This window comes from Scomber scombrus, chromosome 4, assembly GCF_963691925.1.
Source record: "Scomber scombrus chromosome 4, fScoSco1.1, whole genome shotgun sequence".
Lineage (NCBI taxonomy): Eukaryota > Metazoa > Chordata > Actinopteri > Scombriformes > Scombridae > Scomber > Scomber scombrus.
The window spans coordinates 11,244,660-11,268,395 of record NC_084973.1 but is presented as its reverse complement, the minus strand read 5'-3'; the positions used below and the strand labels follow the sequence as shown (position 1 = coordinate 11,268,395).

At 39.0% G+C, this 23,736-nt stretch overlaps 4 protein-coding genes across 5 annotated transcripts; 1 reads left to right on the top strand and 3 right to left on the bottom strand.

The window, feature by feature from the left end:
- The first annotated feature begins 297 nt into the window (after positions 1-297).
- Positions 298-3,153, top strand: LOC133979480 (phytanoyl-CoA hydroxylase-interacting protein). 2 transcript variants are annotated; one of them, XM_062418002.1, is made up of 4 exons: positions 298-474; positions 2,023-2,197; positions 2,396-2,513; positions 2,607-3,153. In XM_062418002.1, exons 1-4 carry the CDS (start codon positions 298-300, stop codon positions 3,151-3,153), a joined length of 1,017 nt encoding a protein of 338 aa, XP_062273986.1. The 2 variants fall into 2 exon arrangements, with proteins under 2 accessions (XP_062273986.1, XP_062273987.1); XM_062418003.1 differs by having other exon boundaries at positions 2,396-2,517; positions 2,611-3,153.
- A 981-nt stretch (positions 3,154-4,134) lies between these two features.
- ppp1r3c2b (protein phosphatase 1 regulatory subunit 3C2, duplicate b) lies at positions 4,135-5,718 on the bottom strand. The gene is made up of 3 exons (XM_062418156.1): positions 5,693-5,718; positions 5,518-5,572; positions 4,135-5,254 (listed from the first exon to the last, which is right to left on the bottom strand). Exons 2-3 carry the CDS (start codon positions 5,535-5,537, stop codon positions 4,390-4,392), a joined length of 885 nt encoding a protein of 294 aa, XP_062274140.1. The 5' UTR covers positions 5,538-5,572; positions 5,693-5,718; the 3' UTR covers positions 4,135-4,389.
- A 2,461-nt stretch (positions 5,719-8,179) lies between these two features.
- gins4 (GINS complex subunit 4 (Sld5 homolog)) lies at positions 8,180-12,167 on the bottom strand. The gene is made up of 8 exons (XM_062417817.1): positions 11,911-12,167; positions 11,735-11,821; positions 10,291-10,404; positions 10,100-10,197; positions 9,925-10,013; positions 9,656-9,746; positions 9,398-9,502; positions 8,180-9,121 (listed from the first exon to the last, which is right to left on the bottom strand). Exons 1-7 carry the CDS (start codon positions 12,010-12,012, stop codon positions 9,406-9,408), a joined length of 678 nt encoding a protein of 225 aa, XP_062273801.1. The 5' UTR covers positions 12,013-12,167; the 3' UTR covers positions 8,180-9,121; positions 9,398-9,405.
- Positions 12,168-14,044: 1,877 nt separating this feature from the next.
- Positions 14,045-21,881, bottom strand: arid5a (AT-rich interactive domain 5A). Its single transcript, XM_062417784.1, has 7 exons — positions 21,856-21,881; positions 20,576-20,646; positions 17,995-18,163; positions 17,864-17,916; positions 16,354-16,451; positions 16,104-16,263; positions 14,045-16,014 (listed from the first exon to the last, which is right to left on the bottom strand). The coding sequence occupies exons 1-7, from the start codon at positions 21,857-21,859 to the stop codon at positions 14,767-14,769; spliced, it is 1,803 nt and encodes a 600-aa protein (XP_062273768.1). The 5' UTR covers positions 21,860-21,881; the 3' UTR covers positions 14,045-14,766.
- Between the last annotated feature and the right edge of the window lie 1,855 nt (positions 21,882-23,736).

The following is a 23,736-nucleotide window of genomic DNA, read 5'->3' as shown; positions in this document are numbered from 1 at the left end:
GCGTATCGAGTTGTGTAATAATGGGAAATGTCAGCTAAGGGCAGGGAAAAGGGAAAAGGAGCAGGACGGTGAATAAAAAGCCTAGACACAGATCCCTAAATGAAAGGTTAATTGGATTCTGTCTGAGGAGTACTCAGCTGTGGTGTTTCTCAGCTGCTATACAGTGTCCACTTTGGAGCTCTCTGTGATACAATTTAATCGCTCTCAGCAGATGTTGCCATTCTTGAACAATGGTATTAGAGTCTCAGATTACACTCTGGTCTAACTATCCCCTTTAATCTCTCGGTTTCATGGCAGATGACAGAAATGGACGCAACACTTTCCACCCCCTGCAATATCCAGATATGTGAGGTGACCTGTGATTCCTTCCGCATCATGTGGGACATGACCCCTGACGACACTGCCAGAGCCACACACTTCTTCATCGACCTGAGCCGCAAAGAGAGCAGGGACCCCAACCGCTTTAAACACAGGGTAGGACAATCTGAAACTGCTGCACAACCTCATGTTCCTCTGTCCAATTCAATCCCTACCAACTTTGATCCCATCAATATGCCTGCTGCTGTTCAGGTTCATATTCCAGATTCACACCCATCGCCAACATTTCTTCCTATATAATGTAAAATATGTAACATGCATCATTTATTGAGGTCTAGTTGGGTCAACAGCCGTATGATATTCTGCATTGGTCTGAATACAGAAAGCAGCGGTTGCACCCTTTCAGTCACTTCTAGTACACGTGAGGAGAAAAATGAGTGCAGTCAACAGCTTCAGGCCAGTGATTCACTGGTACATTGTTTCCACTTAAAATGGACAAAAACTGCAGCTGCAGTACAGAACAGTTTTCATGCTAGTTACATCCATTGCACATTCTCAAATTAAGCATATTTTAGACACACCGACATAAGGCAATGAAGAACAGCTTTCGTCGGCAATGGTTTATCTTTTTTAATTATATTTGTCAGGAACTATTATAAAGCAGTGAGAAGAGAATCTACCAGCCATCCCTGAATATGTATCTAAACGTATTATCAACAAAATTATTCAACATATTATTTTATGCCACTGTTTAACTATTTTTCTAACATTGTGCTTTAGGAAATAATTGATTTTTTTTTTACACTGGTTGAATGCCCACAAAGTAATGGTATTATCATAATTTACATGATCAAATGGAAGTGTTTAAATTTTGCCCCAGTAGCTGATGTGTAACTGTAGTATATAAAAATGATTATCTCTTGATGTGTTGATGAAGAAGAAGGAAACCACCACTGACACATCTCACTTGTATATTTTAAAAGATTTTATTACAAAAGAGAACAGTGTCAAAAATCTTTTAACAAGACTATATATACAGTTTACTATCTCTAAAAACTCCACCTTCTAAATGATTTGTCACTCAGGATAAAACAGCCTCTGTCCCTTTATCTATGGCTGGCCTTTAACCTTTAACCTAAGAGAAACATGTGTTCGTATGTCACAAAATGTTACAAGATGAAGACAATACAAAAAGGTCACAAGACATAAGGCAGAACAGATACCACATAACATTTATGATCCCTCTTCATTTCAGATGCAAAACTCTGACTGTAATTTTGGCATATAATTGCAGCTGGCATTCAAAAGCTGGAAAAGTGCTTTTGTAAAGTCAAGGCAGAGGTAGGACTCAGTTGCTATTGAATGGAGGATATGTTCTCAATCTCTGATAAACAAAATGGCACAAACAAACTTGCATCAGCGATGTTGCTATGGATATATGAGCCTCTGAGCCCGGAGTAATTAGCTGTGCTTCTTAGAGGACTTGGCTAAAACAAAGGCACTGATTCGATTAGATGTATCCTAGTTACAGCAGCTTGGGCTTGAAGTGGAATATCATGCTAATCAGGCAAAGTTTATGGAGGGAAATGCTTGATTTAACAATGGCATTTACATTTTCTTTGAAATATTAATGAAATACACAGCAGCCTGTTATGACCTTGTATTCTGTCCTTGATGTCAACTCCTTTCTGCTTTGTCCTCCAGGATGTGCCAACCAAGTTAGTGGCTAAGGCTGTGCCTCTTCCCATGGCAGTGAGGGGGCACTGGTTCCTCAGTCCTCGGACGGAATACTGTGTTGCTGTCCAAACTGCGGTCCGCCAGCCAGATGGTGATTACTTGGTGTCGGAGTGGAGCCAGGTGGTGGAGTTTTGCACAGGGGGTAAGACATGCCATGTCTGACAGCTAAAACACTGATAATATATGCCATAAAATATGAGCGCTTTAAACAAGATAAGAAAAAAAAAGCTGCAGTGCAGAAGTGGTAAAAACAGTTCTGTTTTCAGCACTGGGTAGTCATTAGCATTTGAAAGCAGTGCAGACTTTGGAAATGATTACACAGAACGTGTCAACTTTGCAGACTATGCCATGGAACACCTACAGCAGCTTCTCGACAAGGCCAAGGGCTCTGCAGGGAGGCTGCTGAAATTCTCCCTGTTTTATCGCAACCAGCATCCAGAATACTTTGACTATGTCAGGTCAGTGCTGCATTCTACATTTGCATTGTTATTGTATACCTAAAGTCATGACAGTAGGAATAAAGTCTAATATCCTCTCATTTCTTGGATTAGAAAGGAATGGGGAGGAGTGATGCGCCCAGCTCTAAAGGACAACAGTGGGAGTCATGGTTCTCCTATCAACGGTAAATTGAATGGAGTCTTCTTCAGCTGCAACACAGAGTTTGATACAGGCCTCCCTCCCAAAGACTCCCCATACGGTCCTCTGCGGTTCCACATACCAGCTGGGCACATGCTGAACCCCAACATCTCCCTATATTTCGCAGACTTCTACTGTATGTACACAGCCTACCACTATGTGGTGCTGGTGCTAGCCCCTGTTGGCTCAGAGGGAGACAACTTCTGTCGCACCCGCCTCCCTATGTTGGACTTGGCCTCCAACCCCTTCCTGACATACACTGCCCCCCAGGGGCCAGGGGAGGAGCCCCTGTACTGCCATGCGAGTGATGTCATCCTTGAGGTGCTTTTCACAGAGCCGGTCCCTTTAGATCAGGGCCCTGTGGAGCAGATCAGCGGGCACCACCAGCTTATGAGTCTGACCACAGCCAATGCCAAAAAAGATCCAAGCTGCAAAGTGTGCAACATCAGTGTGGGACGCTGACAGAGATGACGATTAAGCACAGACCTGGGAGTGTCTAAGCATAAAATGCTGAAACACACAGCACTGAGCCCATCATACGTAGGTCAAAACACAGTGGAAACAGCCTACCTCATGGGGTTTTCTGCATGCTGCTTTCCCTCTTCCCTCCTGCCTGGACTAGAATAGTGAGCATTAAATAGAAGACTTTTATAATGTGTATTGCAGAACTCCATTATAATCACAGTTGGAAATACAGTAGACATCCATCCACGATCGCCGTAACAAAACATAATTGTAGACATAACAGTTTGGAGAAGACTGGAGAAAATCTGTGCTCCTTATTTGTTGAGAGTCACTTGTGCTCTCTGGTCTCCTCATGGTTTTTTAAAAAGTATTTATTTATTTATTTTTCAAATCTTTTAATTTACTTGTTGTTTGTTTTCATTTTTTGTTTTGTTGAATTTTGATGTTGTTGCTTTACAAGAACAGTGTCTTTGATACAGCCTGGTAGTGCAAATACTAAGGGCATGCCACTTTTAAAAATCAGTGGTTTCTAAATATTACAGAGGTCAATTTTTGCTATTGTGATCATTTTTGCTATATCTACTTCTTATAATGATTTTATTTCTTCTTTTTTTTTAAACAACAATTGGAGTTATGATTTGGAAATTCCTCATTTCATGATATATGGTGTCAAAATCTTGCATGACAGACTTTACTTATTAAGTGTGGTGCAATGTGACAGATAAAGCAGGACCATTCAGTGCATTTGGGATTTTAGAAGAAAGGTGGTATCTCAAAGTACCCTTCTATCAGTCTTTGTCAGCAAGTCTTGGCTCTGTTAACAGGTCACAGCTAAGATTAGCTTTTCTTGTGCTATGGAGCTTGCATAGTAAACTCTGACCTATTTGAGATTGCCCAAAGTGAAAGGGAACCCCTCTCTGATGTGCAAGAGAAATACATTGGCATGGGCAAATGTAAGACATGACAAGAGGGTATGGTCTGGCACAGAACAGTCTACCATTTGATGCTTTATTTTAAACAACATTGGAAAATACAAACGTGAGCAAAATGTACATGTTTTAAATACTTTTTCTCTATGAAACAGCAGTTGCTAAGATGCCTAAATATTTATGAAAATAAAAGAATCAAGTGAAAACAATGCAATTGTAATAAAATGTTAACCTCATCTTCACCCAGTACTGATGTATTGAGTAGTAGCATATTAAACAGGGAGTATCTCTAGGGCTGAGTAAATCATGCCCTTTCACTTAGATTTTTTCCACGACAGAGATGTGAGCTCACACACACAGCAATGCTGTAATTCTGTCCGCTGTTGTTGTCCCAAAAGGTCTTACTCTGCCCTCCTGGTAAGTAACTGATACAGAACTCTATCTTCCTCTTAGCATCGAGCACTTTAGGAATAGTAATGTAAAATTCAAAGATATCTGTTTGTGGTCCTCCAAAGCGTTTCTGCAGGTATGTACAGGGCACATTTTTATAGCTCTGCCATGAATCAAAGGTGATACGTACGTGCACGTCCTTCTGGAAACTGATATTTCTGACTCGGACAGTGCCTTGGAGGGCCACTTCAGTAACACTGCAGTTCTCTAAGATAACCATGCTGTCTGCCAGCTTGGCACGAAAGGCTTGGAAATTTTCAGAGGGCTGCGGGAAGGCCAGTTTGAGCCGTGTTCCTGGGCAGCAGGTGCTGACAGTGCAGCTGTAGCCATCCTCTTTAATGCTTCCCAAATCCTGCAGTGATGGCAGTAGGTCGAGGTCAGTCTGCTCCTCTTCGTCACAAAAGACTCGCACGGCTGTTAGAGACAATCCCTTTGAGTCAGCAAAAACCACATGTTTGTTCTTGATTGGGATAAGAATGTCCTCATCATCGAAGTCATCCAAGAAATCTAAGAGAGGGTGGGTCAGATAGGCTTGGCCTAAGATGTCAGAGGTTATCTCTTCTGAAACTGCAGGACGGATGCATGGTCGCAGGGGCTTCAGGATGGGTACCCAAACATGAGGACACAGTTGTTTACTTTGGTTCAAGCACAGCCTGACAGCAATCTCCATAAGTCCAGCTGACTGGGCCATTGACCCAAGGCCAAACTCTGGCAGGACACTTGTAAGAGATATAAAAAACAATCAATAAATACTGCTGCCCTGGAAATTTGATTACATTTTTGTTAAATCACTTTAAATGTGCCCTAACTTGGCTGTGAGGTGTATTATGGAAGGCTTCACCAGATTAAGGTGACAAGATACCAAAAATAGTTGCAATTCACCTACTCTTTTTATTATTATTAAAGAAGTGATGCAATATAATGCAACCTACATTCTGCAGCTGAATCACCACAGATATAATGTGCATCAATGTGCTCTCACCTTGTGCTGGACATCTGCATACTGGTAGTCTGGTGCTCAGTCTTTGGTTGGAGTTCTAGAAAAAAGAAAAACAGGCATGTCAGTATTAAGACTGATGTTATTTTCACAATGTTCCACTCTGCACTTCACAAATATATCTACAAGGAGTCTTAAATATGTTTTAAATCTTACTTACAAACTTCCATGTGCAGCAAGTTGTAGTCTGCACTCTCAGTCAAGCCTTTACCCGCAGGAGAGCCTATTTATACTACCTCATGTTGCAGTCTCCACCCTCTCTACTGACCAGTCATCTCAATATGGTAGTTTTGTGTTCTTCTAATGCTGTTTTAGACCTGCCTACAGGAGCACCATTGTTTGAAGTTCTAATTTTTATTATTAATTCTCTCTGCAAAAAGTGTTTGTGCAGCAAAAATCATAAGACCAAAAGTCCCTAAAATTGACTGGTGTGTTGCAAATTCCACCTACAACACACTGCTAGGCATTGCATCTTCTATGGACTTCACTGATTTTCTGTTATGAAGGAGATTTTAAAATTATACATATTTAGATCTGTGTGTTTAAGTTCAATTTTACGTAAATGCTCATTAATCAAAATTGGTTAAAGCGATTGTAACTAAACTTGGTGCACATATTCAGATGCTAGGTCTGAGCTTTGCTATGGAGTCTTGGGATATTCTGCCACTGGTGAGAACCACAAATGCAGAAAGTGTATAGCTTATTGTTGGCTACATGGATTCATATGCAATCTGGCTTTCACAATCTAGGTCATTACTTAGTCAGTGCATAATATTTGATCAAGATTGATAAAAGCGGGGATGGTTTATCAAAATAAAATCTAATATTCACATTCCAAACTTCAAAAAAATGAAAAAAACAAACAAAAACATTTCAACACAGCCGCTGAATTGTGACAAAAGTTTGAAAAGTTTGTGATTTTATATTTTTAGGAATATGCAAAATGTATATATATAAAACATCTATGTCTCCAAAATTCACCAGAAACTGACAGACATTCCCTAGATGGTAGATATCAAGTGTTTTAAAATGGTGTTCAAACTGGTCAAACGGTGAAGCTGCAGTGGTTTTCAATCTTCAATATTACTGTATGCACACTATTATCGATTAAGTTCATTTTTAAGAACACATTTCCCCAAATACTGCCAATACACCCAAGAAAAGTTTTTTTTCCCCCAGAATTAACCCTAACCCTAACCATAATCCTATCCCCAACAATTAAATTGTTTTGACATCCCTCTGATTCTGCTTGTGAAGCTGGTTTGGTTTCCTGGCTGAGCTGGTGGGTGGGCTTAGGGATGACATCAGGAAGCTACCTGCACCTGATTAGTTCAGGCCTCAGCCTGTTTGGGTGGCTTCCTTGTTAACATCTTTCTTCTCTCTCACTTCCAGGGCTCCACCAGCTAGATGGATTAGGGTTTCATGTTTTGGTATATGAATCATACACACTTCATTCATCCAAGTTATCTCATTGACTTCAATGCAGTAATGTATCAATTGTATGCAGAAATAAGTTCATGTTGAGTGTCAAACTGCTCAGATACAACTGTGTTGTCCTGATGGTCTAAACAGATGCTCTACAACTGTAAGGCTACCAGTTTGAATCCAGCTTGACACCAAGTTGTGTGCATTCTCTGATTTTCGACGTCTGTTTTGAACTCTTGTGGTTTAAAATTTGTACAATACATGCATATCAAATAATGTGCTTGTGACATCCACTATCTTGCTGTAATTTGTACTGTAGGGACATTTTCTGTTTCATCCCATTTTTGAACAAATTTCTCTACAATATTTGACAGTACACTTGAAACCACTAGAGTTATGTGTTTTTGTTGTAAGCTCAAGTCATCTGCATCTGGTATTCTACTAAATCTCTAAATTTTTGGACCCCAATGGCTATATTAAACTTAAAAGGTTGTGTGATTTTGTAAGTGACCTATTTTCAACAGTATCATAGCTGGCAAGATTTATGTCAAATTGTATTTGTATCATCACCTCAGAACTGCCCAGTGCTGATGAGGTGATAAAGTCCATACAGGTCTACTGTGTGTAATTCTACTCTCCACTGCATTGTGGTAACTATTTCAGTAATTCAGGGTTATATTCTCAGCACTGTCAGTGTTCTGTCAACAAAACAGACGGCTTGGATACAGGCCCAGGCCTCAATGAGTCTGCATCCAAGCTGCCGGCTAGCTGGCTCTTGTCCTGGGGGGGATCACTATCCTGTAGTACGTCAGCATGCGTGACTTTGAGGAGTGCCGGATTACAAACAACTCTCAGCATGCCTATCACTTAACCGAAGAAGCTATTTAAGTTTCTTTTGCTTTACTTTTGTAACAGTGTTATGCAAAAATAAATCCAAGCACTTGTTCAAATACTGAGTTACATGAAAAATGTACCACACATAGAATTCTTACACATACTGAAATGCATTTGAACACCGGATTCAAGGACGTTATGATCACGTATGTCCTCCACATTACTATGCAAGAGGTTTCAAGAGGTCACAAACAAAGTTACAAATAACTACAAGAGCAAATTATTATTGCATGACGAGAAATCCAAAAATCTGAATGAGGTTAAATAATGCTGGGTGTTTAATTGATAATAAAATGAAATGCATTTATAGCCAATAAATTATTTTCAAAAATTTTAATGGTTTTATTTTTCTCTCAAATCCACAATTTCAGACATTTTCAAGATGTAAATGATAAGTCATTTACCTGTAATGCTGCTCTGTATGTGCTTTTGAAAACAAGAGTTTTTTGGTCCTTATAAGGATCAGCAGTGAAGTTGGAGAAGCAGACACGTAGTTTAGTTGTGCAATGGCCACTCTGTCAGTCCCAGTTCAAATTACTTTTGCAATTTGTGTGAGGGCAAACAATTAACCACTGGTTGGTTTCACTGAATCTCTTACATAACAATGCTATTACAACAATTACATGACATTAATGCACATTAATGTGATTGTGAATGTCATTCAAATGTGGCAATCAAAGGAGCTCTTGCAAACGGACATGCACATTCTCAAAAGCGCCTCAGGCTCATAAACACTATGATGCACTGATGTAATTTCACCTCCCAGTCATTTGATGCATCTTGTTATTGGGCAGCAGAGAAAAAGTCCAATAATGGAAGTCATCCGGATATAGTAACAGGAAGAACGATGAGCAGATTAGATGGACTTGCCTTTGCCAATCTCACAGACAATAACACATCCGAATGCATTGTTATTATGTAACCAAACTAATGCTTTAACATGTTTAAAGCAGAGCCAAAAATAACCGCAAATGACAGTTTGGTGAACAGGGTTCATTCATCAGCAATCACAATACCATTTACACACTTTATATTTGCAATTCATTTTTTCAATTCATTTACACTTCTTGTACCCATGTCACCCCCAATGTCTTTGTTTGTATCCCATGAGTGAGTGCGTAATCCTGAAAACAGTGAGAAAGGGTGTATCTCTGTATGTGATCTCTGCAGGTTAAACTGTCCGCTCCTGACTACTGCTGTGTTACAAGAAAAGAGCCACAGCTCATTTTATGATCTCCTGAAGTCAAAGGTTCCACACCAACAGAAGCACCTGTAACATAAAACACAGCATGTATTATTGTATTTTATTGTTTAAAGTTGTTTAGTAAAACTGCAACTTATTATAAACATTACTGTGCTTCTTTTCATTTATTATCTGTTGCCAAGAAACAATGAGCACTGCAAAAAAGGTGAGAGCTAAAAATAAATCCAGATGTCACTGCAAAGCCTTTGCAGAAATTAATTAGCAGATGTCTGCACAAGAGGATGTGCGGGCAGTATGAAGTTAATGAGAAAAGATGATGTGGTCAAGTTCATTGTTGCTTACCCTGACATTTAAATTAACTGCACAGCTCCGCTTGAAACGAGTGGTGCTATTGTTCGATAACGCATCAGATGCTGAGAGCCCTCTTCAAGATCCACCACGTACTCTCTAAAGGGAAGAGACACAGTAGAGATATTATCAGCTTTTTCGGTATCTATGCAGATAAATATAATAGTGCTGGGTGTAAAAGGTAACACTGCCACCTACTGGATCATGAAAACAATGACATCACATTAAGAAAAATGTTGACGAATAAAGTACCTCTGATCATCTGTTTCAGGCTCAACCAAGATGTTATCCTGTCTCTCTTTCACCCGCAGAAACACAAAGGAGTCCAAGCAGGGTTCTGGTACTGGGATTACATTAGAATAGACCGGATTTAGTGTGACGGTCAGCGGAAATGTCAGAGCAAATCCATAAAAACCATCATCTGCCAGTGCATGATAATAGCAGTATTTGGGGCATAGCTCATCCAAGACCTAACAAACATAAAGAACTAAAAATAGAGACAGTCGAAAGAGGAATTTTACCTGCTTTGAGCATATCAACTGTCTGTAGGTTAGGGGGCATCCGCTTCAGTGCTACAGCCTTCAAGTAGGTTTCTGTGTTAGCGTAGTACCTGGATGCCAGAAAAACGAACTTGTGTCAGGTAAACGGCAATCATGAGAAAACAGCTCAAGTGACCACCTATTACACTGTACTCACTCTTTGGCAAAGGCAAACTCCTCAGGTGAAAGCAGTGACGGATCTCCTTCACCTCGAGACTTTTCTCTCTCGAGGACATGCGGGAAGAACTTTTCAATCTAGACGTGGCACAAAAAAACAGCAATTTTGTCATCTGGCACTAGGTGAGATGAGAGCTCTATTGCTCGAACTGTATTGTTGACCTGACTGACCTTCTGCAGACGAGAGCGCAGGTAGCTGCTGAGCATAAAGCGGATCCTGTCTATTTCCATGCGATGGACGCTGGCCTTCGCATCACCTTTCTTCACCCGCTGCAGATTGTCTTCCTGATGGAGGAAAAATCATAACACTGTCAGAAATGAACACTTCTTCCATTTGAAGTACATCAAAATAATCACAAAAGTAAAATAAGTAGGCCATATAACAATTGTGTATAACTGTATGGCTAGAATCCACTGGTTATACGCCATAAAATGAGTATACTGATATAAGTGTATAGACTAGACACAGCTGGTTATGCAATTTGGACTCCTGACAGACACCACGTAACCTCAGTCACAGTGACATACAATTACATAAATAGCTTCTCAACATTAGTTTGAAACTCAGCATGGTAACACGATCCCACTCATCCAGAAATATTTGCTCACAAGTTACTGCACTGTGTGGGGTGCACTTTACATACACGTTAGAAAATGAAGGAACTCATAAGACACCAAATAGCCTTCCTTATTGATTAATGTGTGCATATAATGGGGTCAATAAAATATTATTATGTAAAACAGTTTTCACTATTTTCTAGCCTTTACTGAGTAAACATTGAAAAGGCTCAATTTGGTAAAATGTAACTAAGTACTGTTACTACGGTTTACCCCCAGTACTGTAAATAAGAATATTTCTTTGGTACTTGAATATTACCATCTCATTCCAATGTATACTTCTACTCCACTACATTTCAGGGGAGAATGTTGTGCTTTTTACTGTGCTACATTTATCTGACAACTGGTTACTTTACAATTTATGATTTTACATACAAAACACACGACCCCCGTTAAAACTATCAAGCTCTGATGTAGATTAAACTGGCCCAGCAGAATATATGAGGTGGAGCTGATACAGTTCATATTAGCTCCACCTGCATCAACTGCAACTAGGGCCTGACCAATACTGGATTTTTTGAGCCAATGTGGATACAGATATTACGGAGTGAAAAATTCAGATATCAATATATTGGAAGATAATCTTATTTATACAGAATATATACATAAACACAATTTTTTTTGTAATGATCCCTAAAATGTGGTTACTAAAATATGTAATGTAGGCTGTGATATTTTACTTTTTAACAGTAAACTTTACTGTAAAAATGTACACTAGGCCACTGAAATAGTAAACTTCAGGGGTAATTTAATAATTATATATAACTATGAATAAAAGACAACCAAAAAACATCTGTAGATTGATAACTCGAGGAAAGAAAAAGGATCAAACACAGAAAATGCTGCCTACATTCTCCTCAACTTCAATGACATGTTTATGCAGTTTCTTACTGAAGTGGAGCTGTGACCACTTTCATGGAAATGTGTGACTGTAAGCTACCAGCAGTGTGTCTGAGCATTAACAAAGAGGGAGCAGGACTTACTGCTCATTATTTACCATGTGAGTCAGCTGCTCCATCACACACTCCACCACCTCGGATTTGTTCTCCAGCAGCTCCGGTGAGAACTTCTCATTCAGCCAAGCCTGTGAGTGACAAAGAGGAGAAAAAAACATGTGAGGACACTGCAGGTCTGTGTCTGTCAAGATCATTTTGGTGACATTAGTTAGCTCACTTCTTCCAGTTTGGCTATGAGCTCCGCCGGGGTCATAATAACATCCTCCTGACTGTCATCTTGGTTGATGTCGCTGCCGTCGTCTGACAAAGCGTCCGACATGGTTCACTTTACAAAGTGCGCCGAATAAATATTAAAGTTAATCGAAACGTAAACGATATGCTGGACTGTTCAATTTAATTTGTAAGAGGAATAACTTGTTTAAAATGTTAACAGAACAGACTATCGCTGACCGCAACGTGTGAACGCCTTGTTTATTCGCGCCACTGAATCAAATCTCGCGAGATGAAACGTTTTCCCGTATTCCCTCTGTACAGGCTGCAAGGCAGGGCTCTCCACAGGATGTTGTGTGTGTACTACTTTTTTAACACGTTTCATCTCTCCAATGCTTTGCTTTATAGATAATAAGGTTCTTGTAAGTATCATGTTTGGAGTTAATGCCCGCTGTTTCTACCAAGTGATTTCTACCTACATTAACAGAGCCAGAACCAGCTCCTAAAAATCGCTACTCAGGGTTTGTCGTCTACCGAGACTTACACTGTGTGTGTACATCTACATTTGGAGTTAAACATTTTTCATTTTCCTGTTAATTATTGAGGTCAGAGAAAACTTATGAAGTGAAACTTAATGAAAACAAAAATAAATAACATTTAAAAAAAATTCTTATGGTATGAAAAACAAATTATGACATTGACAAATCAGAACTCATAGCTATTACAGGCATCCAAAGGATAGAAGATGCAGTATATGTATATAGTACTATATGGAAATGTTTATAATTGCATGGACTGTAACTGACAGTGTGTAGTTACAGGCTTTCAAACTCACAGTAGATCACAGTGGTCAAAACATAGCAGCCAGTTTCCTGAAGTCAGCATGACTTGTCTCAGCTAAACAAACAAACAAACAATTCTCTGTGGTCTCTCTGTCTTTCACCCTGGCATATCTCTATCACACTATCTGGTGTGAGTTAAGCAGAAATGCCATCATCTGCTGTTTTATTTCAGACCCCATTTACCCCTTTTCGATCAAGGCAGTTTTAGAGCTGGTTTATAGCCAGTGCGTTACCTCCAACCAGTTCTTTGCTTTTCGACAGCCAAAGAACTGGCTTTTGGTCAGAAAACTGGATCCAGAACACCACTAACTATTTGTTGTCTAGAAGTTAAAACTGCATCTGTCAGTGGCTGGGGGCGTTTTTGTGGATCCTACACCAGACCTTACACAACACCCTACCACCACTGACCTCAAGCATTGTGTCTCTTCAGACTGTGCAATGGAGGAAATTTTGACCCAGACAAAAAGCTTTTAATATGTATTTGCTGTGAGATGTGAGGAGATGCCAGAGACAGCCGTCAGTCATGTGACTCGGCGGCTTACAGCAGAATCTCATTTCGCTGATTTCCTCTTTCTCTTTCCTCTTTATTGCTCTTGCCTCAGAGTTCTGTGTTATTTTCACCAGTAATGATGTTGCATCCGCTGTGGCTACATTACTACTGCAGTGACACTCAATATGACACATAAGGTCTTACAGCAGCTTCCTCTGGTTTATATCTGTGATGCATCAAACCTGCAGGTACCAGCTTGCACCGCAACCTCCAAAGGTGCAATCACTTTTGTAAAGCAGATCAGATATTACACCTTACATTCATGTCTAGAGACAAAGTTTGGGCTCAAAAACAACATGAAGTGAAGTTTGAAGGCAGATTGAATGCTAAGGCAGAATACACTGTAATGCCATAATGCTCCTTAGTTCAGATGTTTTCTTTTTTACTTAACTTTTTTATTTTTTTTTTTATTTTTAATTTTGTTGAAAGATCGTTTATACAGGAGTCAATTTTATTTGACAAAAGTGTGCCTTAAACATGACTCTGATGGTAAAAATATAGACTTGTCCTTTGCATTTTGTCATCATGTTCTAACTCATTCAGTGACAACCTGCTTATGTACCTCATGAAAAAAAACGCATAAAGCCAGAAGAATCGTGATGGTGCCCCTCAGTCGCCAGCTGACAAATTAATAATACATGAATTAATCTTTTAATGATGGATACTTTTATATCAATAATTACTCTGACATGGTGAATCCTCAACATGTCTGTTGGTAAGAAGAAAGGACCAATAGTTTAAATCTTTTTATTTGTGTTTTTATATAATATCAGTTTAAATACATTTGAATGACAAAGAGATCTGCATAAAATATCTATGAAACTATCCAGCATTGATGGCACATACAGTATTATACAGAATCACTATGTTCAACAAACCTCACAGTACAGGGCAATGGAATCATTTGTAGCTTTAAAACAAAGTCTACTGAAATTGTGCAACTGAGGACAAAAATGTGCAAGATCTGTGGATTTGACACAATATGAATTGAGACAGTAGTTGTGATAGCAACCTGTAGCCTTTACATTGCTCGCTTTGCATGCTTATTGTTTAATTTACAGTCAAAGAAATATCACATGCATGAGTATCCTACATAGTTCTGCTGTGAGTTAAAAAATAATGCAGAACCATCACTGCTCGGACTTCACATCCCTGCAGTGTATTTTGGTTTTGGTCAGAAAAGATTCAGTCAGTCAGTTCATTACAGTACTGGTTTCCAAAAGGGGGGTGGTGTAGTGGTGTACCCACAGAATTGAATTGACCTTGTTCAGGTGTCTAGCAACATAAGTGCTTTTTTTATTTAATGTCTAAAACACACATACGGTTTAGGTTCCAAGCTGCTAAAATTACAGTGAGCAATAGAAAGCTGGGCTGCCTCCTTTGATGTAAAGGTGAAATAAAAAATCAAAACAAACTTTGACAACTTTTGACAAGTAGAAATGACTGACATCTGGAGTTGAAATGCAAAGAATCACAGCTTGTGAGGGTAAATGGGATTCATGGCAGGTAAGGTATATCCAGTTTGGGGACTAAAGATAGGAAAGGAGTAGGGATATGGGTAAACAGCTGAGCCAATGAGAGCAGTGTGAGCTGGACTCACTGGGACGTGACGATACATTAGCTGAGACTGAGGTAGCCTCATTCTGTTGGGGAGAAATGCGGGGTACAGTGAGGGTTGATGCCGAGAGTCCCTCCCTGATCTGTCGTAGCTCGACAGGACGCACGACGCTGGCATAGTGGCCGGGGAATGGGACAGACTCTGCTGAGTCAGGGGAACTTTTTGTTGCATTGTCCTGGATTTCTCCCTCTTCTCTGTTGGATAAAGCCACGGAGCCATGTTGTTCATCTTCTTTGCACAATTCAGAGAGTCGCTCTGCTGCGTCAACCTACTCTGGTGGATTTTATAACCTGGCCGAATAGGAGCAGGGCGCAGAAGTTGTACAGATTTTGGAATAACTTTGGAGAAACTAGAGGTAGACGTTGGGGCCCAGTCAGACTTAACGGTGAAAGATGAGTGAAAAGCCTGAGTGAAGTTTTTGGCACTCCCTTTGTGGATTAACTTCAAGGCAGAGTCTTTAATCTGGCCTTTAAGTGAATCTGTGGAGCTGACTTGAGAAACGTCTTTGTTCTGTCCTGCAGGATCTTTAGATGTCTGACTGCAGCTCAGAGACTTGCTGTCCTCACTAGAGCTAGATGTGTTTTTCACAGTGTTGGAATAGTTTATTGACAATTCTGAGCTTGATGCAGGTTTATCTTCATTACCTGCTGGACTGTCCTCTGATGAAACAGAGTAAGGGGAAGGGCTGCGGGAAGAAGAGGAGGATAAGGGCAACGGGGAGCCATCAGAGGAGTTGCAGTTCCGGCTGGAGGAAGCCCAAGCTGGAGACTGAGAGCAGTGGATGACAGAGGGCCTTTCTTTATCCTCACCCTGTGGGCTCAGGGGCAAGCTGAGGCTGGCCTGAGCCATTCGCTTTTTTTTCTCCAGAGGAGAAATGACCTCTCCAGCTGCTGAGGGGATATGAGCAGTCCAGGGGCTTGTTGCAGGGACCTGGAGACGGTGGGAACATGCAAAGACAGGAGAGCAAAGATCGGGGGCCGCTCGACTTGGCTGAGAGCAGTCCAGATGGTGTCTGTCAGAGGTGGCCGGCCAGAGAGCGGAGTGAGGGTGCATCCCTGCTTCACTTTGGCAGGCAGCCTCTGGACTCCTCTGTGTGAGTAACTGTAAAATAATACAGGGGACTTTTTTAAAAACACAGCACAAATTGAACCACTTTTTAAAAACTTTTCATCAGTCACATAGTATGTTACCTCAGAATCAATCTCTCTATCCGACTGAGTCCTTTTCCTCTTCCCCTCAGCCTTGTTGACCTTGCCATCCAAATTTCTCTTATATGGCTTCCGTGGTTTGCTTGGAGGCAAAGGTTTGTCCTCTTCTCCTTTTATGTGTCTCTCAAAGGGCAGCACCAACCTATCACATAAGCAATACATTTATTTCTGATTTAGAATCTCTTCATTGTGATTGAATCAACAGATTAGTTGGAAACAGAATAATCTTTACCTCTCATAGTGTCTTCGAGTGCAGGTAGCAGCACTGGTGCTGCCTGGACTTCCTCCCAGCTCGTCATACACTTTCTTCCAAAGACGTCGCGCTGTAACCTGTTGGATAACACAATGAGAAATATTTACAATATTATATATATATATTTTAAATTAATTTATAATATACATGATTGGTAATACTTCACTCACAGGTCCTTTAATTTTATACACATTTCCGGGAATTTTTGTGCTGTAATTTGCAGGTATTCAACCGTTAAAGACATTTTATAGAGAGGGTGGTGTAATTTGGTACAAAATATAAGAACAAACAGAATTTTTTTTTAAGTAGGTTTAGTTGAGTCAATTCATTATATTGCAGTTCATATGTAGTTGTTAATTTGCAAAATTCTTAATAACTGAATAACAATTCTTGAACTTACAGAAAATAAGTTTCACTGTGTAGCTCTGTGTGTCAAAGCACATACTATATTAGCATATCAGGTGGTTTCCTAAAAACTCTATAATGAGTACATTTCCAGTATACTACCAGATGACATAATCATTCTTTCAAAGAAATGTCCTAAGAATGAACAGCTACACAGAAGCTACTTAGTATTTGTATATATATAGTATTTTACACACAAAACACACCAGAAAGAATTTCTGCAGATTAGCAACTACATATGAATCTAAATTACCAACTAAGCCAACATAACAGTTTTCTTTTTTAAATTATAATTGGTGCCAGAATCTACTGTTAAATACCTGCAACTTACTCAGAAAATTTTGTTTAAAATCAAAAGACCTGTAAAATAAGGTAATACCACTTTGTTATTATTAGTTTTTCGTGCTGTTTTGCACATTTGCACTTTCCATATGAAGGAAACTGTACTGATTAGATATTGTTTAAAGCCCCAGCAGGTTAGGTTGTTACTAATATTAATTACTCTTGTATTTCAAATTTTATTTAAATGTAGTTACTTCCTGTTGTGCACATTTTTACATTGAAAAGTTAATTTTCCCAGTGACAGTGTGCTTTTGGTTCTGAGGTTGTGTCAGGTGCTTGCCCCCCACTAGACCTGGTTTCATGCAGGTCTAGTTTGAAAACTAATTTTGGGGGAAGGGAAGTGGCTGGTAACCCTTAAAATGCCATGTCTGCTGGTTCATTTTCATTTTTAAGTTTATGCATTCATCTGCGACTTAAATCATTGTGTTTACACCCTGAGAGTCAACTCTGTTTAAGATAAGATATTCCTTTATTAGTCTCACAATGGGGAATTTACACTACAATGGGGAAATTTAGGGCCCCAGTCTCTGCTCTATGGTCCCATTTCAATATACGTTGAACAGGTCCCATAGTGACAACATCAAAGACGACAGTGCATGGGTGGTGATATACTGAGAGCTCTGCAGCTTAAATGTCCCGGCTGCTGTAACCACCACAATACAGCACCTGGCCTATAGCTGACATTTTCAGTCACGTATTATAATTTCTGCGAACAACAGTTGAGTAAAGTAGTTGTACTTACTGAATCATAACCACCCAGTTTCTCAACGGCTTTGTAAATCATCCAAAGATTAACTGAAAGAGAAAAAGAATAGCATGAGAACTATCTTCAATTGATTTCAGAATTCATATTCTGCTAGTAAAACTACTCACTCTGTTTGAAGCCCAGATGTGGAATCCTTTCTATAGGTGTACCTCTGCCCTTCATAAAAGAGTGCAGATTTGACACAAATGACTTCTCCTCCATCTGCAGTTGATTGGGTCTCACTTCTTCCTCACATTCAGTTGTAGAGTCATGAATCTCAATCACTAAAGGAGAAGTCTAACAAGGAGAAACCAGATGCGTTAAGAGGTGCGCTTTGCATCAAAATCAAATCACTACTGTGAATGTGACACGGTCCACTGCGCTAATATGGAAAACCTGTTTTACAGTTGAAGGTACGATCATAAAATGGGGGAAAAAAGTGACACACAGTCATCTCATGGGACACAAATGTAGAAATGAAACATCAAAATCAGAGGGTAGGGTTTTACCGCTACTTTCAATAGAAAACCACTACACATCCTGTCTGGAGAGAAAGCAGCAGACTTGTGGGGTTTTTGGTCTAGAGCTGTCAGTCACTGGTATCAGAAATGTCACTTTGAAAAACAAACATAAGCCAAAACAAGAGATTTTATAGCATTTATACCTACCCGTAATATTAAAATGTAGTATATGTAGATATACATCAGTGGTGACTGATGAGAAGATTTTGACTTCTCAGACACAGCTGCTTTGTAATATTCAGAAAATAAACGATTCCTTGTCTGATCTATATTTCAGCAAAACTGGAGTCATCAGCTTTGAAGAGGAATTTGAGATACCAAGAAAGCCCCGACTACTCAGAAATCCAGTGTAAGAAATTGACAATGTCACTATTTGTGGTTTGCAAGAAAGGAGAAATGAAACAGCAGAGAAAATACACAGAAATGAACTAATCAGTTAGAAAGCTCCCATGAAGAGAACAGCAAGGACTGAGGAAGAGGAGCTGTTGATGAAAATGATACTGTGTCTGTATTTTTGAGGTAATATGCTTCTGTTCGCTCTTGTTGAATAATTGTCCATATATTACACAGTATGTTCTGATACAGTTGTTGAATGACATTTTAATTTTGACTTCCTTTAAGCAATATTTTTGATAAATTATATAATATTTGGGCAAGTTTAAAAACTTCATTGTGTTTTTTTATGTGGGCAGTATACGGTAAACTGAAGTCAAATGTATATGCATCAAATGATAGTTGTTAGAAAAACAATATCATTCCTGTCATGTGAACACAACCTCAAAAAGCCCAAATAGTGATCCAGTCATTTCTGTAATTGCAGTGATATCAAAGATTACGGTATGTCACAGCAGATATTTAAATGACAAATTTCACATCGCTGCTACTGCTGCGTCGATTAGTTTCAATAGGCTGGATGTCAAGAGAGACCACAATGGACAATGTCAATATTTTAGTTTGAATCATCACACTTAAGAGGCTTCTTTATTTCTATGGCAGTAGTTGTACAACAAAACAGCTCAAGGTGGTTTCATATTGAATCAAGTTCCTCTATGCGGTTCCTGGTTCCGAGAAGTAGGCCTCTTGAGTGAGTAATAGTGAAGGTGCAGGCCTCTAACCAAGATAGCCCCAACTGAGTCACAGTTCATCTGCTCCACACTGCTGTTCCCATCTAACAGCCATCAACTCTGACTTTCCAGTTTGTCTATATGACCAGGGAGAACACCTCAGTGATTCTAGTGTTTGTATTTGAAACAAGAGGTGTTTCAAAATCCTACTTTGCAAATCACATTTGAATTTCCTGTATTTCCAGATTTGGCTTATAAATGCGCAATATCTGCAAAACCACATTTGCATGTAAGGTCATGGCAGGTGCTGAGAGACTAAAATTGTAACATTTTTGCATGGGATCTTGCATGAGATTCACCGGTATTCACGAGGGCCTGTTTACTTTCAGTTATTGTTTTCAGAACTGATTCACAAAACCTTCGGGTTTAAGCTTCAATGGTTGCCTACAGGAAGTGTCTGCACTCTAAGCCACGTACGATAGCCCTTTTGCTGCAGATCTCGCTCTAGCTCAGAAAGTGAATATCATTGTGAAACGTTGAGTTGATTTCCACTAGAAGAAATTTCTTTTTTGGAAAACTGTGTGGGTGATGTTGATGTCAAAGTGTTGATATGTTACTCTCACAATGATTGTCAGTGGTGTGCTGGATTGATGCTATCGACAGGCCAAAAGTCACCACAGAAACCGCCAGGCTTTCAACTCGCGTCAGCCTTGGAAATTTGGTGAGCTAATTTGTGTTTCTCATATTGTACCTCTCATTTCAGTTACCAGAATGATGGCTGTGAGCAGACCTCCTGCAGTTTCTGTATGCGCAAAGAAAATATTGCGGTCTGTGAGATGTGCGTGTGTTTCGTGGCCCTCATAGAATACAAAAGGAGAATCACTTATTCCTTGTTACTCATTTTGCAATTACCCACCAAGATGAAACAACTGTACGTACACAATCAGCACTTCAAAATTTGCCACTATCTCAAATTCACTAAAAAAGGGAAATGAAAACAAAACGTACAGCTCACACTGTATAGTCATCACTGTAGTCACTGATTAACTGTAACTGATGAAAATTGCCCAGACTGCAGCCAGAAGGCCAACTGACATTTTATCAGCAATGACTGAGGTTCGTACCTGGTTTGATGTCCCTTTCTCTTCTTCACTGGCTGCGGTTTGTTGTGACGTCTCTCTCTGCTCCTCTTGAGCTTCAAACGTTGACATGAGACAAAGCAAGGATAAGATATTTAGCACGCCTTAAAAAAGCCCCTTGAATATTTGAATTTGATGAGCCACACTCAAACATTACTATATGCAACAATACACAATCTGAATAGATAACGTATCTTTAATAACAATTATTTACATTGACTGTCACTGTTGTGGCAGTTCATATACATTTTTGTAATGGTCAGATGACACATCAGCACAAAAAATCTGTAGAACATATTGTCAACTGAGTCTGATATAAAACCACAGGTTGCAAAACCACTTCCTGCTCATGAACGTAACCGCCTGTATGCTTCACTGTATGATATTGTAACACATAAACTACAGTATATGGCAACAGTGAGATCACCTGCAACAAAAGATTACATTGTGATAATGTATGTGAAGTGTACAGTGATACCAGTGCTGGTGGTAGGATATGAGATGGAGCATTAACAAATATTTAACATTTGATTCTTATGTGATATGTGATTTTTATTATAATCTAAAGTACTTTTAAGTTTTCTCCATGCCTCGGTATCTACATCCATATTTATGGTAAAGATCAAATTCACAAAAACACCACCACAAATGTTCGAAATTAAACACCAGACAGCTTGGGAATTAAGCGCAGTTCTGAGAATTAAAATGTTACTCAGTTCAATACTTCGCAGCCCTCCACCCACAGTGATATAATTTGTGTGCAAAACCAATATGCTTCTCTTTTGAGATCACTTGTTTCCTGTGCTGCGGCTTGAACCTTTAATTCTGCTTTCAGTAGCTTCTGACTTCTCTATTTCATGTGTTAAGGAAATATATTTGACATATTACGGATATATTATTTCTCAGAAAATAAACCGATACTTTACATGAGCCTGTTACTTTGTGTGTTAAAAAATGTTCATACAATATTCAACTTTGTGTTATAAACAGATAATGAGCACAGTGTTGTAAACAGAAACCTTCTTAGAAGTACTGTGACGGTTACGTTTGAGCATTTGGTTGACGTTGAAGTAAATATATTCCTGAGACATCCTGAATTAAATTCAAAATCATTGAAATCTACTTTTGCAAAAAACAGATTCAATAAGTTAACTTTTATCAAGTTCAGTATTCAGCTAGTAACTGGTTGTAGTGGGAAGGCTACACAAGTAAACAACAGTAAACATGAACAAATAAAGTCAAATAAAGATAAAAGTAATTCTCACCCATTTTGAGAGGATGTCTTCTAGACTCTGGCTTCACTGTGTTGTGACAGTAATTCATGCGGCGCCCTCTTCAACTTGACACCACGAAATAGGAAGGTGTCTCCACACGACAGTTTCATTGGTTGACTGATTGCACCACAGCAAATGAGTCTGGGAAACTGAGTTTTTTTCTTTCACTCAAGTTCTCTCTGTTTCGTCTGCTGGTATTTAGACAAAAACATGGCAGCTGTATTTAAACTGTTTGTTTGTGCCAACCAAAGTCTAAATTGTTATTTTTTCCCACATTTTAATAAAATATTATACTATAAAGATAAATATATAGTTTACTATGTATTTCCAGATATGTCATCATTGTGTGTATTATCACAAACTATGCGTACATTAGAAAACTGGATTCAAGACAATTTCTTCCATACGTTTTAGATGACAATAATAAACCTTAACAATCACATATCATCAAACTGAAAATATAAATAAGGACAATCAAAAATAAGAAGACAGCAAGATGAGAAGAAGAGAAATATAGCAATATTCATCAATGAAGACAAACACCTCTATCATACATGAATGTCGTTTATACTGTCACATAACACTTAAGTTTGCAGACTGCACTCAAATTCACCTCAATTGCTGAATTTGGGGAAGTGAAAGAAACACTCAACGGACGCCCAAATAAAGATTGAACAGTGTCTTAATGCAGGATAAACATGTGTACATTATTTAAACAACCTAAAAAAAAGCCCAAACAAAGGAAGCACCACTTACTGTAAAGGCACGTCACTTCTTAAGAGAACATGTTTCTTAGAGGCAACCTACTGACTAATAAACTATTATACAATGACTCATATTACAGGTCATTCAGAACTAAATTAAACAGTTAAAAAAAAAAAAAAAATCTTATGTCGAGACTTTACTGGTGTCTGTTGCTGCTGTAGCATGGGAATTCATACTGTGTTAATAGATGATATATAACTGTGTGAAACATTTCCTTCTGCAAGTATTAAGTGAAGTATTACATGCCACAATGATTTAGCATATTGAAAGCATCTTGGTTCCTTAATTTATTATGAGATTATACCGGATGTTGATAAAAAACACGACCAAAGGAGAGTTTGTTCAAAAAGTATTATGGGGAGTTATTATTTTGTTCATTTTATTTGAGAAAATGCAATATTTAATTTGATATAAAATTAACATTTTTCTGTTACTGTGACATGAAACCCTTGAATGTTACATGGTCAAATAAAACTGTAGACATACAATAACTTGCCGATGAAATGTCATTATTTTGCATAAAAAGTGATTTACGCACAGGAGTCACACAAGCATGTAGTTTTGACTCATAACAGCTTTTAGCTGAGCTATAAATGTTCTCTACAGGCTCACGTGTAAGTGAAGGCCTGAGACTGGCCTGAGGCTGCTAGGATTTAAGACTATTTTTAAGGAAGAGGTAAGGCATCACTTCTTTAAAAAGCAGTTTCTACTGGCCATTGCCTGAAAGATATTGGTTAAAAATAAAATGCCAGGACAATGCAGAAGCAGCTTTTTCCGTTTAAGCTGAATGGCTACCGGGTAAAAAAACGGTCAGCTATTTCCTTACTACCAGTAATGAGTCAAAGGGAGTTGTCAAAGATGTCAAGTGCCAGTGACCTTGGGAAGGATTTGCTTCATTTTAACAGAACCTCTGGATTTCATTTGTTTCTGTAGCAGTTTCTAAGCTTTACTCATGAGGTCACATATAAAACGTATTGCATTTTTCCCTCCATTTTCTTTCAGCTGTCCCACACTCAGTAAAACGACACAGATCTCATGATAAAAACACTGAAGGCAATGAAAATGTAGATAGTACTCGACACTATCCACGTTTCCTCCACATGTTTT

Coding starts and splice junctions, on each gene's coding strand:
- LOC133979480 (XM_062418002.1), top strand. CDS start 298: ATGACAGAAATGGACGCAACACTTTCCACCCCCTGCAATATCCAGATA. Junction 475..2,022: donor CCAACCGCTTTAAACACAGG/GTAGGACAATCT, acceptor TTTGTCCTCCAG/GATGTGCCAACCAAGTTAGT. Junction 2,514..2,606: donor GAATACTTTGACTATGTCAG/GTCAGTGCTGCA, acceptor TTCTTGGATTAG/AAAGGAATGGGGAGGAGTGA.
- ppp1r3c2b (XM_062418156.1), bottom strand. CDS start 5,537: ATGCAGATGTCCAGCACAAG. Junction 5,255..5,517: donor ATGCAGATGTCCAGCACAAG/GTGAGAGCACAT, acceptor ATCTCTTACAAG/TGTCCTGCCAGAGTTTGGCC.
- gins4 (XM_062417817.1), bottom strand. CDS start 12,012: ATGTCGGACGCTTTGTCAGACGACGGCAGCGACATCAACCAAGATGAC. Junction 10,198..10,290: donor TGCGCTCTCGTCTGCAGAAG/GTCAGTCAGGTC, acceptor TGCCACGTCTAG/ATTGAAAAGTTCTTCCCGCA. Junction 9,747..9,924: donor AGTTGATATGCTCAAAGCAG/GTAAAATTCCTC, acceptor ATGTAATCCCAG/TACCAGAACCCTGCTTGGAC.
- arid5a (XM_062417784.1), bottom strand. Junction 18,164..20,575: donor AGAAAGGGACATCAAACCAG/GTACGAACCTCA, acceptor TCTCCTTGTTAG/ACTTCTCCTTTAGTGATTGA. Junction 16,264..16,353: donor ACTCGAAGACACTATGAGAG/GTAAAGATTATT, acceptor CTTATGTGATAG/GTTGGTGCTGCCCTTTGAGA.